Source organism: Meriones unguiculatus, assembly GCF_030254825.1.
Source record: "Meriones unguiculatus strain TT.TT164.6M chromosome 13 unlocalized genomic scaffold, Bangor_MerUng_6.1 Chr13_unordered_Scaffold_33, whole genome shotgun sequence".
NCBI lineage: Eukaryota > Metazoa > Chordata > Mammalia > Rodentia > Muridae > Meriones > Meriones unguiculatus.
In genome coordinates this window covers 7,366,402-7,385,648 of record NW_026843645.1, presented here as the reverse complement: position 1 = coordinate 7,385,648, position 19,247 = coordinate 7,366,402, and the positions used below count along the sequence as shown (strand labels likewise).

The window sequence follows — 19,247 nt, the reverse complement described above, 5'->3', positions numbered from 1 at the left end:
AGTTCCTGGATGTTTCCTGAATATTTGTATGTAGACCAGGCTGGTTTTGAACTTACAGCTCTAACTCCAGTCGAGTGTTGGGCTTAAATCTAGGCCAACATGCCTGGCATCAACATCACCATCATTGGCTGCTGAGCACGGAATATAGAGTTTTAGGTATTTATTTTCTTTTGTTTTATATATGTAAGCAAAGGTTATTGTGATCTTCATCAACATCTTGCATTTGAAATTTGGCAAGGAGTATATTTAATTTCTGAGGATGCCATTTATTCATGACACTAACACTATCTGAGCTTTCCAAGTCATTGAATTGTAGGTGTGTGACGCTCTTCTTACCTGTTGTATTTTTTTATTTTATTTGTTTGTTTTATTCACATTCAATTTATTTTTAATTTAAATTTGTTTTTGTTATTTATTCTCTGACATGAACTCGAGTCTTTGATCACCTCCTCCTGGGTGGTGCAGCCTTGCAAGGCCACAGAGGAAGATGATACAGCCATCCTTGATGAGACCTGATAAGCTAGAAGGGAAGGAGTTCCTCCTCAATTAGGAGACTAGAGAAAGGGCATAGGGGCAGAAGAAGGAGGGTGGGTGGGACTGGGAGGAGATGAGAGAGGGGGCTATGGCAAGGATACAAAGTGAACACATTGTAATAAATAAATTAATTAAATTAAAAAATAATTTATCCACTTAACATCCCAATTTTAATCTTCTCCCTTGACTCTTCCTTGTCTCACCCTCCATTCTTATTTCCCCTTACCCCATTTCCTATATCTCAGATACAGGGAGCCCTCCTATACTACCATGTGAACCCAGCCTGTCAAGTCTCAGTGGGACTGTCTGCATCCTCTTCCTCTGTGGCATAGCAATGCCCCCTCCGCCAAGGGGAAGTGAGCAAATAGCAGACAAGAGGGTCCATGTCAAAGACAGCACATTCTCCCCTTACTATGGATCGCACATGGAGACTGAGCTGCCTATCAGCTACATCTGAGCAGGGGTCTGGTTCCTCTTCATGAATGGTCTTTGGTGGGTGCATTAATCTCTCCAAGTCCCCATGGGCCCAGATTTGTTGTCCTTGTTGGTCTTGTTATGGAGGTCCTGCCAGCTCTGGGTCTTTCTATCCTCCCACTCTCTCCTATGATTACCTGTGCTCTACCCAAAGTTTGGCTGTGAGTCTTAGCATTTGCTTTGATCCCCTGCTGGGTAGAGCCTTTCAGAGGACATGTATGTTAGGCTCTCATCTGGTTCCCTCTCCTCAGACACTTCTGATGTAGATTCTATTTGCCCTTTTGAATAAGAATTGACCATCCTCCATAGGGTCCTCTTTTTATTTAGTTCCTTTAGGCCTGTGGATTGTAGTATGTTTATCCTGTATTATGGCTATTATTCACTTACCATGCATGTCTTTCTGGTTTTGGAATAAGTCACTTAGGATGATCATTTCTAGTTCCGTCCACTTGCCTGAAAATTTCATGGTTTCCTTTTTTTTTTTTTAATACCTGAGTAGCATTCCATTGTCTAAATGTACTACAATTTCTGTAAAGCAATTGTTCAGTTGAGAGACATGTAGGTTGTTTCCTGATTCTGGCTATTATGAATATAGATGCTATGAACATAGTTGAGCAAATATCTTTGTTGAATGGTAGAGCATCTTTTTGATATATGCCCAGGAATGGTATAGCAGGGTCTTGAAGTAACACTATTTCCAATTGTCTGAGAAAGCATCAGATTGATTTCTAAAGTGGTTGTATAAGTTTGCACACCCACCAGCAATGGAGGAGTGTTCCTCTTCACATTCTCACTAGCACATGCTGTCACTTCAGGTTTTGATCTTAGCCATGATGGGTTTAAGATGGAATGTCAGAGTAGTTTTGATTTGCATTTCCATGATGACTATTGATATTTAGCATTTATTTAAATGTTTTCCACCATTTGATATTCCTCTGTAGAAAATTCTCTGTTTAGTTCTGTACCCCAGTTTGAAAGTGATTATTTGGTTTGTTGGAGTTTAATTTATAGAGCTCTTTATATATTTTGTTTGTTATTTATAGAGCTATTTATAGAGCTTTCTGTTTTTTGTAGGATTGGAGAAGGTCTTTCTCAGGCTGTAAGCTGTTATTCTGTTCTATTCACAAAGTTCTTTGCTTCATAGAATCTTTTCATTTCATGAGATCCTATTTATTAATTATTGATTTTAGAGCCAGTGCTCTTGGTATTCTGTTTGGGAAGTTAACTTCTATGACAATGAGATCAAGGCTCTTTCCCACTTTTTCTTCTAACAGATTTAGCGTATCTGGTTTTATGTTGGAAGTCTTTGATCAACTTGAACTTTAGTTTAGTGCAGGGTGATAAATACGGATCTATTTTTATTTTTCCACATGTGGACATCCAGTTAGACCAGCACCATTTGTTGAAGATGCTGTCCTTTTTCCATTGCATGGTTTTGGATTCTTTGACAAAAATCAAATGTCCATCGGTGTGTGGGTTTTTTTATGGGCCTTCACTTTAATTCCATTTATCCACCAGTCTGTTTTTATTCCAGTACCATGCAGTTTTTATTACTATTGATTTATAGTAGAGCTTGAGAGCAGGGGTGGTGATACCTCCTGAAGAACTGCTATTGTACAGGATTATTTTAGCTATTCTGGGTTTTTTTATTTTTCCATATAAAGCTGAGAATTCTTTTTTCAATGTCCAGGGGGAATTGTGTTGATATTTTGATGGGAATTATCATTGAATCTGCAGATTGTTTTCTTGTAAGATGGCAATTTTGACTATGTTGATCCTACTGATCCATGAGCATGAGAGATATTTCTATCTTCTGGTATCTTTTTCAATTTCTTTCTCCAGAGTCTTGAAGTTGTTGTTGTGTTTTATTTATATATATATATGTTTTTCACTGGCTTGCTGAGGATAACACCAAGATACGTCAGGTTTTTTTTCCTGCCTATTGTGAAGGGTTTTGTTTTCCTAATTCTTTCTCAGTCCATTTGTCTTTTGCATACAGGTGTGCAACTGATTTTTTTGAGTTAACTTTTTATCCAATCACTTTCAACTGTAGGAGCTCCGTACAGTAGAATTTTGGGGTCACTTTTGTTACCTGTCATATCATCTGTTAAGAGCCATACTTTGACTTCTTCCTTATCAATTTGTATCCCCTTGATCTCCTTTAGTTGTCTTATTGCCCTAGATAGGACTTTGAGTACTGTATTGAAGAGATTTGGAGAGAATGTGTGGCCTTGTCTTGTCCCCGAGTTCAGTGGAATTGATTTAACTTTCTTTCCATTTAGTTTGATGTTAGCTATAGGATTGCTGTACATTGTCTACTATTTTTATATCTGTGCCTTTGTCCCCAGTCTCTCCAAGACTTTAAACAAGAATAACTGTTGGATATTGTCAAATGCTTTTTTGGCTTCTAAGGAAATCATCTGGTGCTTTTTTTTCCAATTTGTTTATATGATGGATTAAGATTCCATATATTGAACCATCCCTGCATGCCTGGGATGAAGCCTACTTAGTCATGTTGGATGACATTTTTGGTATGTTCTTGGATTTGGTTTATCGTTAATTTATTGAGTATTTTTGCATCATTGTTCATAAAAGAGATTGGTCTGAAGATCTCTTTCTTTTTTGGGGTCTTTGAGGATTTATCAAGGTGACTGTGGTCTTACAAAAGGAATTTGGTCATGTTGCATCCATTTCTATTTTGTGGAATAATTAGAAGAATATCGGTTTTCACTCTTCATATAAGGTCTTGTAGAATTCTGCTCTGAAATCATCTTGCCCTTGGCTTTGTTGTTGTTGTTGTTGGTGGTGGTGGTGGTGGTGGAAGGATTTTGATGGCTGCTTCTATTTATTTAGGCCATATAAGACTATTTAATATCTTTACCTGATTTTGATTCAACTCTGGTAAGTGGAATCTAACAAGAGAATTGTATATTTCATTTAGATTTTTCAAATTTTGTGGCATATAGGCTTTTGACATAAGAGCTAATGGTTCTTTGGATTTTCTCAGTGTCTGTTATCTCTCTCTCTTCCTTTCAGACTTTGTTGATTTGGATAGTGTCTTTCGGCCTTTTACTTAGTTTGGCTAAGAGTTTGTCTATATATTCGATTTTCTCAAAGAACTAGCCCTTGGTTTCATTGATTCTTTGAATTATTCTCTTTGTTTCTAATTTATTGATTTCAGCCCTGACTTTGGTTATTCCTAGTGGTCTACTCCTGTTGGGTGTGTCTGCTTTTTTTCTAGGGCTTTCAAGTGTGCCATTAAGTTGCTTGTATGGGATGTCTTCAATAGCTTATGAAGGCCTTTACTGCTATTAAAAGTCCTCTTAGGACTGCTTTCATTGCATTCCATGAGTTTGGGTATGATGTACCTTCATTTTCATTGAATTGTAGGAAGTTCTTTCTTTATTTCTTCCCTGACCTAGATTTCATTGAGTAGGGAGTTGTTCAGTTCCCACATGTGTGTAGGCTTCTTATTATTTCTGTTATTTTTGAGGTTTGTCTTTCGTCTATCATGGTCTGATAGGATATAAGATATTATTTCAATCTTGTTGTATCTGGTTTGTTACCTACTGTATGGTCAGTTTTGCAGAAGGGTCTGTGAGGTGCTGAAAGAAGATATATTATTTTCTGTTTGGGTTAAAAAATTCTCTAGGTATCTCTTAGGTCCATTTGATTCATGACATCCATTAGTGTCATCATCTCTCAGTTTAAGTTCTTTTCCATTGCTCTGTCCCTTGATGATAGTGATTTGTTGACCTCTCCAATTATTAATGTATGGCAATTGATATGTTCTTTAAGCTTTATTAATGTTTATTTTACAAATGTGGTTGTCCTTTTATTTGGAGCATTGTTCAGAATACAGATGCGATATTGGTGGAATTTTCCTTTGATGAGTATGAAGTATCCTTCCTCATTTCTTTCTTATTTATTTTTTATTTAGGAGCAATAATTGATATCTCAATATTTCAAAGTTTGAAAATATGTGTAACAGCATAGTTTTTTAAAAAAAATCTTTCAAAATTTTATTGTTTTCTTTTAAAATTTTTATTGATAACAGTTTATTCACTTTGGATCCCTCCTGTACCTTCCTCCTTTCTCCCCTCCCAATCCTACCCTCCATCTTCCCCTCCCATGTCCCTTTCCCAGTCCACTGATAAGGTTGGTCCTCCTCCCCTTCAATCTGATCCTACTCTATCAGATCTCATTAGAAGTGGCTGCATTGTCTTCTGTGGCCTGGCAAGGCTGATTCCCCCTCAATGAGAGGTGATCAAAGAGCGGGCCAATGAGTTCCTGTCAGAGACAGTTCCCTGTCCCCATTACTATGAAGCCCATTTGCATACTGAACTGCCATAGGCTACCTTTTGTGCAGGGGTTTCAGGCCATCTCCATGAGTGGTCCTTGGCTGGCGTATCAGTTTCAAAAAAGACCCATGTGCCCAGAATTTTTGGAACTGTTGCTGTCCTTGTAGAGCTCCTGTCATCTCCAGGTTTACTATCTCCCAGTTCTTCCATAAGATTCCCTGCACTCTGCCCAAAGTTTGGCTCTGAGTCTCAGCATCTGCCTTGATACCCTGCAGGGTAGAGCCTTTCAAAGGCCTTCAGTGGTAGGCTCCTGTCCTGTCCCTGTATTCTCCCTCATCTGATGTCCATCCTCTTTGCCTTTCTGCATGGGGTTTGAGCATCTTAGCCAGCATACTCCTTCCTGATTAACTTCCTTAGTTGTACAAATTTTAGTATTTTTATCCTATATTTTATATCCTATATCCACTTGTGAGTGAGTATATATCCTGTGAGTCTTTCTGCTTCTGGGATATCTCATTCAGGATGATCTTTTCCACTTCCCACCATTTACCTGCAAATTTCATGTTTTCCTTATTTTTCATTGCTGAGTAATATTACATCGTATAGATATACCACAATTTCTATATCCATTCCTCAACTGAGGGCCATTTGTGCTGTTTCCAGCTTCTGGCTATTCCAAAAAAGCTACTACAAACATAGTTGAGCAGATGTCCTTGCTGCATACTTGAGTGCCCTTTGGATATATGCTTAGGATATATGCTTAGGATGAATCTTGAGGAGGCGCTATTCCTAATTGTCTGAGAAAGTGCCAGGTTGATTTGCAAAGTGATTGTATAAGTTTACATTCCCACCAGCAATGAAGAAGGGTTCCCCTTTCTCCAAATCCTATCCAGCATGAGTTGTCACTTGAGTTATTTGTCTTAGTCATTTTGATGGGTGTAAGGTGAAATCTCAGGGTGGTTTTGATTTGCATTTCCATGATGACTGAGAATGTTGAACATTTTTTAAGTGTTTCTCTGCCATTCTATATTCCTCTATTGAGAATTCTCTGTTTAGCTCTGTACCCCATTTTTTAATTGGGTTACTTGATTTGTTGGTATTTAACTTCTTGTAATCTTTGTAAATACTGGACATTAACCCTCTGTCAGATATAGGGTTGGTGAAGATCCTTTCCCAATCTGCAGGCAGTCATTTTATTTTGACAACAGTTTCCTTTGACTTATAGAAGTTTTTCAGTTTCAGAAGGTCCCACTTATTGATTGTTGCTCTTAGAGCCTGTACTGTTGAAATTCTGTTCAGGAAGTTGTCTCCTGTTCCAATGACTTCAAGGCTCTTCCTCACTTTTTCTTCTAACAGGGTTAGTATGTCTGGTTTTATACTGAAGTCTTTGATCCACCTGAACTTTAGTTCTGTGCAGAGTGATAAATATGGAACTATTTGCATTTTCCTACGTGTAGACATCCAGTTAGACCAGCACCATTTGTTGAAGATGCTATCTTTTTTCCACTGTATGGTTTTGGCATCTTTGTCAAAAATCAGGAGTCCATAGTGTGTGGGTATATTTCTGGGACTTCTATCTGATTCCGTTGATCCTCCAATTGGTTTCTATACCAGTACCATGTGGTTTTTATTACTGTTGCTCTATAGTAAAGCGTAAGAACAGTGATGGAGATACCTCCAGAAGATCTTTTATTATGGAGGATTGCTTTAGCAATTCTGGGTTTCTTGTTATTCCATATGAAGTTAAGCATTTTTCTTTCAAGGTCTGTAAAGAATTGTGTTGGTAATGTGAGAGGAATTGCATTAAATCTGTAGATTGCTTTTGGTAAGAGGACCATTTTTACTATGTTAATCCTTCCAAGCCATGAGCACGTGAGTACTTTCTATCTTCTGATATCTTTTTATAATTCTTTCTTTAGAGAATTTTTTTGAATTTTTTTCATACAAGTTTGTGCCTTCCTTGTTTTGGGTCCCACCAAGGTACTTTATGTCCTTTGCGACTATTGTGAAGGGTGTTGTTTACCTAATTTCTTTCTCAGCCCTTTTGTCTTTTGTATACAGGAGGGCTACTTTTTTTTAGTTGATTTTGTATACAGCCACTTTGCTAAAAGTGTTTGTCAGCTTTAGGAGTTCCCTGGTAGAATTTTGGGGGTCACTCAGGTATACTGGGCAGCCTTGTCTTGTTTCTGATTTCAGTGGGATTGATTTAAGTTTCTCTCAATTTAGTTTGATGTTGGCTATAGGTTTGCTGTATATTGCTTTTACTATATTTAGGTATGTGCCTTGTATCCCTGATATCTCCAATACTTTAAACATGAATGGATGCCGGATTTTGTCAAATGCATTTTCAGCATCTAAGGAGATTATCATATGGTTTTTTTCTTTCAGTTTGTTAATATGGTAGATCACATTGATGGATTTCTGTATATTGAACCACCCCTGCATGCCTGGAATGAAGCCTACATGGTCATAATGAATGATATCTTTGATGTGTTCTTGTATTCGGTTTGCAAAGTATTTTGTTGAGTATTTTTGCATCAATGTTCATATGGGAGATTGGCCTGAAACATGCTTTTTTTGTTGGGTCTTTGTGAGGTTTAGGTACCAAGGTGACTGTGGCTTCAATGAATAAGTTTGGTAGTGTTCCTTATGTTTCTATTTTGTGGAATAGATTGAAGAGAACTGGTGTTAGCTCTTCTTTGATGGTCTGGTAGAATTCTACACTGAAACCACCTGGCCCTGGGCTTTTCGTGAATCTGAGAATTTTGATGAATGCTTCTATTTCCTTAGGAGATATAGGACTATTTAGTTGATTTACCTGGTCTTGATTCAGCTTTGGTAAGTGGAATTGATCAAGAAAATTGTCTATTTTATTTAGATTTTCAAATTTTGTGGCATAGAGACTTTTGAAGTAAGTCCTAATTGTATGGATTTCCTCAGTGTCTATTGTTTTCTCCCCCTTTACTTTTCTGATTTTGTTAATTTGAATGGTGTCTCTCTGCCTTTTAATTAGTTTTGATAAGGGTTTGTCTATCTTCCTCATTTTCTCAAAGAACAAGCTCTTGGTTTCATTGATTCTTTTAATTGTTTTATTTGTTTCTAATTGATTGATTTCAGCCCTGAGTTTGATTATTTCCAGTCATCTATTCCTTTTTCGTGTGTCTGCTTCTTTTTTTCCCCCTAGGGCTTTTAGGTAAGCCATTAAGTTTCTTAAATGAGATGTTTCAAATTTCTTCTTGAAGTCACTCAGTGCTATGAACTTTCCTTTTAGCACTGCTTTCATCGTGTCCCATAAGTTTGGGTATCTGGTGTCTTCATTTGCATTGAATTCTAGGAAGACTTTAATTTCTTTCTTTATTTCTTCCCTGACCCAGCTGTCATTTAGTAGTGAGTTGTTCAGTTTCCATGTTTGTATAGGCTTTCTGATATTTCTGTTGTTGTTAAGGTCCAGCTTTATTCCATGGTGATCAAATAGGATACAAGGGATTATTTCAATCTTCTTGTATCTGTTGAGGCTTGCTTTGTAATCAACTATATGGTCTGTTTTGGAGAAGGTTCCATGAGGTGCTGAGAAGAAGGTAAATTCTTTTGTGTTTGAGTGTAAGGTTCTGTAGATGTCTGTTAGGTCCATTTGATTCATGACCCCGTTAGAGATATTGTTTCTTTTTTTCTCTGTTTTGTCAACCTGTTCTTTTTTGAGAGTGGGATGTTGAAGTCTCCCACTATTAATGTATGGTGATCTATGTGTGGTTTAAGTTTTATTAATGTTTCTTTTATAAACATGGGTGCCTTTGTATTTGGGGCATGGATGTTCAGGATTGTGATATCTTCCTGGTGAAATTTTTCCCTTGATGTGTATGAAGTGTCCTTCCCCATCTCTTTTTTTATTAATTTTGTTTGAAAGTCTATTTTATCATATATTAGAATGGCTACTCCTGCTTGATTCTTGGTTCCATTTTTTTGGAAAAATGTCTACCAGAACTTTACCCTCAGGTAATATCTTGTGACTTAGGTGTGTTTCTTGTATGCAGCAGATTGTTGGGTCTTATTTAGGCATCCATTCTGTTAGTCTGCATCTTTTTTATTGGAGAATTGGGTCCATTGAGAGAGATTAATGACCAGTGGCTGTTAGATCCTTTGGTTTTGATATTGACTGTGATAGTAAGTTTGTGTGCTTGGCTCATTTTTGTTTTGCTGTAGTGAGATTAATTATTTCCTGTGTTTTCTTGAAAGTAGTTGGTTTCTTGGGTTGTATTTTTCCATCTAGTGTCTTCTGTAACACTGGATTTGTGTGTAGGTATTGTTGAAATTTGCTTTTGTCGTTGAAAATCTTGTTTTCTCACTCTATGAAGACTGAGAGTCTATGAGGGTATAGTAGCCTGGGCTAAAATCTATGTTCTCTTAGGGTCTGGATGATATCTGTCCAGGCCCTTTTAGCTTTCATAGTCTCTGTTGAGAAGTCAGGTGTGATTCTGATGGGTTTGCCATTATATGTTACTTGGCCTTTTTCCCTTGCAGCTTTTAGTATTTTTCTTTGTTCTGTATACTTACTGTTTTTATTATTATGTGGTGGGAGGATTTTCTTTTCTGGTCTATTTTATTGGGTGTTCTGTAGGCCTCTTGTGTTCTTATAGACCTCTTCCTTAAGTTGGGGATTTTTTCTTTTATGATTTTGCTGAAAATATTTTCTGGGCCTTGTAGGAGGGAATCTTTTTCCTCTATTCCTATTATTCTTAGGTTTTGTCTTTTCATGTTTTCTTGGATTTCTTGGATGGTCTGTGTCAAGAATTTTTTAGATTTAACATTTTCTTTGATGGATACATCAATTCCTTCTATTGTGTCTTTCACAGTTGAGATTCTTTCTTCCATCTCTTATAGTTATAACCATCTCAATAGGTTGTGCTTACCTCTGTAGTTCCTGTTTTCTTCCCTAAATTCTTTCTCTCCAGAATATCCTTCATTTGTGTTCTTTCATTTTTTTTCCAATTTTATCTTCAGATATTGAGCTGTTATGTTGAATTACTTCACCTGTCTGACTGTATTTTCCTTCAATTCCTTCAGCTGTTTGTTTGAACAATCCTCTGTTTCTTTAATTTCTTTCAGTGATTTAAGTATTTCTTCTGTAAAGGCCACAAATTGTTTGGCTGGAACTTCCTGTATTTCTTTATGGATGGCCATAATCTCTTTGTCTTTATCTTCTTCCATTTCTTTGCAGATCTTGATAAACTGACTATCTTCCTCTCGTTCTTTACATAGTTTATTTGTTTCCTCTATTATTCTCTTCTTAAGCATAGATGTAAGGTTATCTTCTCGAATTTCACTTATGCTAGTGTGTCCAGGGCTACTTGCCCCAGGATAACTGGGTTCTGGAGATGCCATATTGCTGTATCTTTTGTTCTTTGAGATTTTACACTCTACCCATTTGGCTATCTTAGGTGTTGGGTGTTTGTTTCTGGTGCTTCCTAGAATCTTGTGGTGTGGAGAATCCCCTTGGCAGGAAGGTAATTTTTCCCAAAGGAGGCTTCCTCAGATTTTGGGGTACGGTCACTGAATGGCAGGTGTTTTTCAGGAATTGCCACAGACGTACAGACCTGAGTGGTAATTGTGGTCTATATTAGTCAAGGGGGCTCTCCTCTCACCCAGAGAAGTCCTGGAGACAGCTGTCTTGCTACTGGGTTTCTTGATGTAAATTTAGTGAGCTGCTTCTGTAACCTGGGTGCCCCGGGATTTGGTCAGTTTAGTTAGAGATAACTGGTTGTCCCTTGGGGAAGTATCTGGGGGTTGATCTCAGGGAACCCAGGCTTCGGGAGGTCTGAGTTTGGAGCTCTGTGCTCCTGTACCCAAGTGGTAATCAGTGACACATGAGCATTACTCTCATGTGTGCAGCAAGAGGCTAGAGTGTGGAGCCTGTGTATAACCAGAAACTTTTTTGGAGCTAGGTGTCCTGAGGTAGGGCCAGATATTTTCCCCACCTTTGGGTTTTCTCCCAATAGGAAGACTCAGTCTGTGGTGTTTGACGTGGTGTGTAGAATACGTAGGCACTTGCCAATGATGGCTCCAAGCTGGTGACTGGGAAAGAAGCTGAGAGCTTTTCCAAGAATGTTTCTGTGTGTGGTGGTGGTAGTGTGTGTGGGGGGAGTTGGCTGAGTGCTCTAAGCTGGGACCTTCTATTTCTCTGCCTGTGGAGTTTTCTCCAGACAGGGAAACCCAGCCTCTGTGTCCTGGGGCACACAGTTCTGTCTGTGATGGAGAGCAGGGAATGCAGGACTAGCGGCTGGAGGCCCACTCAGGCCTGGTGGCTGTGCATCCACCAGTCTGTAGGACCTTTCCAGTGATAGACTGGGTGACCTGAGGTCAGTCTTGCTTTCTTCTTCCTTATGTGTGTGTGTGTGTGTGTGTGTGTGTGTGTGTGTGTGTGTTTGACTGGCGCTCCCAGTCTCTGGTGCCGTGGAGCACACAGTTTGGCATGGGAAGGTGATCAGGACACACAGGTGTATCCTGCACCTGGGATATTTTCAGGGTTCTCACTGAGTGACCTGAGAGAGGAATTGAGTGATTCCCATACCACGGAGTTTCCTCTCACCTTGGAAACACGATTGCTGTTGTTTTAGGGCCCAGAGTTCAGTCTTTTAGTTGCTGTACCGACATTGCTGTCCTGTTCCTGTCCTGGTCCTCCTGGCAATGCCATCTTGTATTCCCCCTTCCTCATCCCTTTCAATTAATTTTGGTTGAAATTCTGTATTATTAGATATTAGAATAGCTACTCTTGCTTGCTTCTTGGGTCCATTTGCTTGAAAACCTTATTCCTGCTGCAACATCCAAGGAATTTTCCCAGAGATTAGCTGGGTGCTCTGAGGTTGGACCCAATTGTTTCCCTCATCATCGGTTTTCTTCTTACCTTGGAAACACAGTCAGTGGTGTTTGGAGGCCCACACAACCAACTATTGATCACTGTGCGGTCTCTGCTACCCTGCTGATCAGACACAGTGTGCAATCATCCCAGCCATCTGGGATCTATTTTTAGTTTTTACTGAATGTAAGTATTTTGATTGTATGCATGAATAAGCACCTCTTGTGTGCCTAATCCTCACAGTAGTCTGAAGATGTCTTCAGAACTCATGAACGTATAGCAATTAAAAGTAGCGGGTCCTCAGTAAACACTAACAATTGAGCCCAATTATTTGCAAGAGCAGTAAGAGCTCCTCACTGCTGAGCTCTATCTTATGTTGATCATTTATGATCAGCATTTATACTGCTAATATTTTTGTCTTCTATTTTTACCTGTTTAAACATGCATTCCCTTTTAGTAAGATATCATTGAAGTTACAGTTTAAGCTGGGGCAGTACACATTTCTGGAAAATAAATATACAACAGGAGTGAATGTATAATTCCTTGTAGAGGCTTCAGTAAAGACCTCTGAGTTCTTTCAATATTTTGTGTTTGTTTGATTGACTTTTAGGGGAGGCTCTCTCTTAATATATAGGCCTGGCTATCCTAGAACTCTTTGAATAGATAATGCTGACATCCAGATCAATAAGATACACCTGCATCTGCCTCCTTAGTGATGGAATTGAAGGCATGACAGAATACACCCAGCTTGTCCACCATTTTTTGTAGTTAGTAACTGTTAATAAATTTCTCTGATCTGTACTTAGTATTGTTCATCTGTTAATTTCTCTCTCTGTGTGTCTCTGTCTCTATGTCTCTGTCTCTCTATTTCACACTCTTCTCTTTGTTTGTCTTTGTCCACATTAATTGCCATGTCTATTCCAAAGCTATATCCTCTTCAAAAAGTTCAGATATGATACAGTTAAAACTTGTTATTCTGTTTTCTTCTAAAATGACTTAGTGATAACATTAACATTTCTTTTTTTAATAGAAAAGTTTTAATCTTTATTTTTAATCTATAGACTACATTATTTAGTAAGGAGGATATACAAAACAATGATCAAAGAATAATCATGTGTTCTATTCCTTTTCTTTTGTCTGGTCACTCAGAAATATGATGTTATTGGCTATGATTGTTGTTGCTTGCCCCTCACATTATTTTTATCTATGTATTCACTGTAGTCCACTTTCCCTTCCACAAATATATGAGCCCCCCTCTTCACATACTGATATGCCACATCCCTGAGCCCTGGTCAAAACATGATATTCAGTACCATGTTGTCTTTTGACTGATGTTACCCATCTGTTCAGTGTCCCCTGATCAACACATCTCATTTGTTGCTATATAAAATATCATGACTGTGTTTTGTCCTTCCACCTGTCTCATGACAGGGTCCTGACCTACTCACCCAAGTAACTGAAGATGATTCATAGATTGCTCAAGAACCCAACTAATGGCTACTTTATATTCATGTCTTACAAACTGATGAAACACAGGTTTTTGAAGCACGCCTTTGTTTTTTTTTTTTTTTCAATCTAACCTTTAGGCTTTTTCATCTCCCCTACTTCACATCATGCACAGCACCCAACTGTATAACATTCACACTTCTGTGTCAGAAAATAAATTGAAGAAGCAGTAGAATTATATGATTATATTGACAGTGAAGTATAAATTTATATTGTTGCCACTGTTTCTATTGTACAAATGTATGGCATATTATAGAATTCAGTGACCTACGATGATGTGTATGTGAAATTCAACCAAGAAGAGTGGGCCTTGCTGGAACCTTCCCAGAAGCAACTCTACAAAGATGTGATGCTAGAGACCTGTCAAAACCTCACTGCTATAGGTAAGACTGCAATTTTTCTTTCACTTTTAAAATAAAGAGACAACTTTTATTTTGTATTGATCCTCTTCTGTAATTCCAATTGATAATGAGGATGAATGAGGTAAATAAATCAGGCATGGTTCTAAGGGTCACAGAAGATAGTGATTTAAGTTTTCCCTTAATAATAACATATTTCCAATAATATATATTTTCTGGTACTATATTTTAGACTACAATTGGGATGACCATAATATTGAAGAACAGTTTCAAAGTTCTACAAGTAATCAAAGGTAACTTTATGTGCATGTTGATACAGATATAAATCTTAAATTTTAATGTGTCCTGGAAGTCTGGTGTTTTTTGTTTGTTTGTTTGTTTATTGGTTGCTTTTTATTTTCTGTTTTTGAAATAGATTTTTTTTCTGGGTATCTGTGACTTTCATAGACTTGCTTGTTAGACCAGCCTGACCTCAAAATCACACAGATCTGCCTGCTTCTGCCTCCACAAGTGCTGGGATTGAAGGCATGTACCAGCACACATGGCTGTGTCCTGGAAGTTTTAAAGAAAAGCAACAGTGTAAAAACACCACTGCTTTAAGTGTACTGATGATGATTAAAATCTCATAATTCCATGTACTTCAATGTCAGGTATCTGATTTGTGTTTACAAGGCACTCCCCTAAGATAGAAGAAAATAAAATAATATTGTAACAAAAATACCATTTGAATCATATGGACATTATAGCTACTGACTTGAACTGCCAATCTGTTTAGTCTCATTCTATCTACTCAGATATTGTAAGAGGTATACACACTGAATTGGTGATCAGTATGTGTCCAAAACCTTCTAATAAGCAAAAATTACATAGTAGAACCAGTGTTACTAATTTTCGTACAGTAACATTGTAAAGTTTAGTGAAAGGAGCAGCTTATGAGAATCAAGAATATTGTTTGGAGAAACCTTAATCCCTATATGACATGTCTATGATGAACAAAAACAAACTGTGTTAATTCAATGTGGGAATCGTTAGTATTTTTGTAAATTAAACTGGTATATCATATGTCAAAATGATTCTAAGACACATGAGCATAGGAATATTGAAAGAAGCAGTGTACCTGTCTTTCTCTAAGAACAGTTGATTTTGTAGAAGTCCCCACTTTGAGTAGATTTCCTATATGTGATAAACAGTTACTGTTAATTGGTTTTTCAACTTCACTGAGACTTCTTCAGCAAACTCATACTGATGAAAATACCTATGAATACAAGGATTTTGGAACTTCTTCTGCTTGTACTAGCTCATTTTGTAAATGAAGTGTCATTCATACAGTACAAAACTTTATTGAATGGGATTGCTGGGGTAAAACTCTGAATCCTTGCAATACACTTTATATATAGGAGAAAACTTCTTATAGAAAAATGATGCTGTAAAAGAGAATCACATAACAAATGTTCTTATCATCACAGGGATCTTAAAAAATACCCATTATAAAGGGGAATATCATGAATATAAATAAAGTGATAAAAGTTAAAAATTTGATTCTTCTTTACCATCAGGCCAAATTATAAAATTAATTCATATAGAAAAACATATTTATTAGTGTAATGAAATGACTGTGGTAAATCTTTCACATGTGCTACTTATCTTTGCAGGCATGAAAGCAGTCATACTGGAGAGAAACCCTTTAAATGCACTCTATGTGGTAAAGCCTTCCCCTATACCACTGATCTCATAGGGCATAAAAGAACACACGCAGGAGAGAAGCCTTACAAATGCAATCAATGTGGTAAAGCCTTTGCAAAAAACAGTCATCTCATAAGCCATAGAAGAACACATACTGGAGAGAAACCTTACGAATGTAACCAGTGTGGTAAAGCCTTTGCACGAAACAGTCATCTCATAAGCCATAAAAGAACACACACTGGAGATAAACCTTATGAATGTAATGAGTGTGGCAAAGCCTTTGCAGAAAACAGTCATCTCATAAGCCATAAAAGAACACACACTGGAGAGAAATTTTATGAATGTGACGAGTGTGGTAAAGCCTTTGCAGAAAACAGTAATCTCATACGGCATAAAAGAACACACAGTGGAGAGAAACCTTATGAATGTAACCAGTGTGGTAAAGCCTTTGCACAAAACAGTGCTCTCATAAGCCATAAAAGAATACACACTGGAGAGAAACCTTATGAATGTAACCAGTGTGGTAAAGCCTTTGCACAAAACAGTGCTCTCATAAGACATAAAAGAACACATACTGGAGAGAAACCTTATGAATGTAACCAGTGTGGTAAAGCCTTTGCACAAAACAGTGCTCTCATAAGACATAAAAGAACACATACTGGAAAGAAACCTTATGCATATACCCAATAAGATAAAGCCTTTTCACAGCAGAGTAGTCTCCGAAAACAGGAAAAGACACAGAGTGGAGAGAAGCCTGGTGAGGGTAATTAGTGTGATAAAGCCTTTGCATGTAACAATCATCTCCTAAGACAACAACACATTCTGGAGGGAAACCATATGAATGTAACTATGTGGCAAACCCTTTGCACATAACATCTCCTAATACATAAAATAACACATACTGGAAAGATGTCTGACTGTAACCACTGTGAAAAAACTTTTGGACTTCAGAATCATCTTCACACTCATGAAAGAAATCCTAGTGGATAGAAAGCCTGTGAGTGCTTTTAACATGGTGAAACCATTCCACATTTGTATAATCTTCATCATCTTGAAAGGATTCATAAAGGAGGAAAAACTCATGAATGTGTTAAAATGGTGAGGCCTTGCACAAATATAGAGTTATCATCATCATAAAAGTATCCTTACTGGAGAGGGATTCTGTGAGTATAAGCAATGTGGAAAGGTATTTGTGTTCTTTGGTCCACTGAGATCCAACAGAACTGGAAAACTAGCTCAATTGAAATGACCTCCCTTTTCTGAAGGGGAAAGGGAATAGGGGCAATAGGAATGGAGGGTAGTACAGGGGGGAGAGAAGGGAGGGGGACTACAATTGGAATGTAAAGTACATAAACTTATTTTTATATACAATGAATGTTAAATATCAATTACATGCAAAATTATTATATAATAAAGTGTTTTGGGAAGGCTTACTGATAATACTGGTTCTCAACATTTACTGTTTTCAGTTACTTCACTTTACACAAGAAACTTTTAGTCCAGTGGATGAATATGTAGGGAATGGTGAACTAACACCAGCCAGGAAGTTCTCTGAGAGTATCACAACAGTTGTAGCCTGTAGAAGTTTCTTTGTTTACACATACCTTTTGTTCCAAGGGGTTCTACTGAAAACCATCACAACCCAGACTGAATTTTGAGATGTGAGGGAGGAGGCTTTTTTCTTCCATGTATGACCCTGCTGCTGGCCTAGTTGTGTAATCATGGCAAGGGTGAGTTTTCCCTGCCTGACTTCATCTGGAGAATGCCTTTAGACATAGATGCCACCAACCAAATTTGATAGATGGCCTTTGACACAGATCCCTGATAACTCTTCCCTCCCTTCAAATATAGGATAATTAAGTTCCATGTTCTTGTTCATATGATAGGAATGTACTGTTTACTGCAAATCAAGCATCCTTGAAGTGCTCAGTTTTAAACAATTATCTACACCTATCCTTGCAGCATCCCAGTCACTCCCTAAGGGGTATATATACCCTCTGTTTTCTGGAATTAAATTTGAACTTACTTCCTGAGGTGGTTCCCAGAGTGTTCTGATCACTGTTATTCTTGTGGGTGTCTTCCAAGCTTTATACCTCATCTTCTGGCCCTCCTTCCTTCCTGGGCTTGTGGGAAACAGCCTCCAGGCAGCAAGAGAACCACGTTCTCTGAAATGCTTGTGAAAAAAATGTTTCACACTTCATAGCATTTAAAATTTCACATGTTTCTGGATGTGAGATGGTAAATCAAACACTGTCTTGGGAGTGGGACTCTTTAAAATGAGTTATACCTAGTGTTTATTTCACAGTAAGCTTGCAGGCAAGCTTCATAGTATGAAATCTTCTGAGGTGAGCACAGTGGCCTATGCAGAAGTAATAAGTGCAGAAATTTTATTTCCCTGTTTTTAATAGCTGAGTAGTGTTCTGATAATATGTGGATGGATGGCAGAGGAGGGGAACTCCTCTTTTGAGTGGACTATGGAAAAGGGTTTGGGGGAAGAGGGAAGGAGGGTGGGACCAGTAGGAGTTGAGAGAGTGGCCTTATATAGGGGTATACAATGAATAAATTGTGAAAAAATAAAAATAATTAATAAAATAAAAATGAATTAGAAAAACAAAACTTGACAGCAAAAATTTGAGTCCAGTCTGGGTACCCGCCCTCCTTCAAAGAAAAGAAAGAAGATATAAAGAAAGGAAAGAAAATTAGAATCTTTGTCTTTGCCATCTTTCTTCCTGGTGAGCTCATTTTTTAATCATTACCTAATGGAGACCATACTGCTCTCTCTGAAGTTTATATTTCCATAGATGTAGGTTTCATACCTGGAACAAATGGCAGAGGTTCGTATTTAACGTATCAAAACAGACCTAGCTTCCAATTTTCTCCCAACAATCCTTCAGTTCTTCCATGTTATATGATCCTCAAGGCTGGCATAGCCCACCCAATTCCATGAATTCTCCTTCCCAGGGCCTGAGTTAACCTCATTCCTCCCTCCCCCATATATAGGCAAACTATTTTGGCTACCTGGTCCTGTTGAAAGCCATGCAGGAGCAACAGCAAAACATCTGTAGCACTCATGGAATTTGGCTCCCCTGTTAGCGTAGTCATGATGAGTTTGTCTTGGAGAAGCATAATCCCAAGACCTGCTTATACTGAGGACTTTGGGCTGTTGTGGAACATAGCTCTGTTTGATGCCATTATGATGCCCATATTCCTCATAACATGAGTTGTATGAAAAGTCTAATGATGCTTCTAGCCCCCTCACTGGGCAATATCACTGGCATTTATTTTTAACAATGCTTGATCTCTTTTCATAGATCAAGCTGAGCAAATTAATGAATTAACCACTGCTCTTGAAAGGGACCATAGTTGTAGGTTTTTAGCAATGACCATTATACTTAGAAAGAATTTGGAAAAAGATTGTTTAACAAGGTTGGAGAAGATGTTTTTGCTAATGTCTGTGATGTACAAAACCTTAGAGAATAATTTAAAGTTAAGAAAAGTACACTCTTAATAGTAAATCCAGGGATGTTAAGGCTGACGAGC

General features: G+C 37.8%; 1 protein-coding gene across 1 annotated transcript; it reads left to right on the top strand.

Moving 5' to 3' along the window:
- Positions 1-15,830: 15,830 nt before the first annotated feature.
- Positions 15,831-16,289, top strand: LOC132650818 (zinc finger protein 436-like; the record flags this gene model as incomplete). The annotated part of the gene is made up of 1 exon (XM_060376133.1): positions 15,831-16,289. A coding segment is annotated over one exon (459 nt), but the record flags the coding sequence as incomplete, so codon positions are not given.
- Between the last annotated feature and the right edge of the window lie 2,958 nt (positions 16,290-19,247).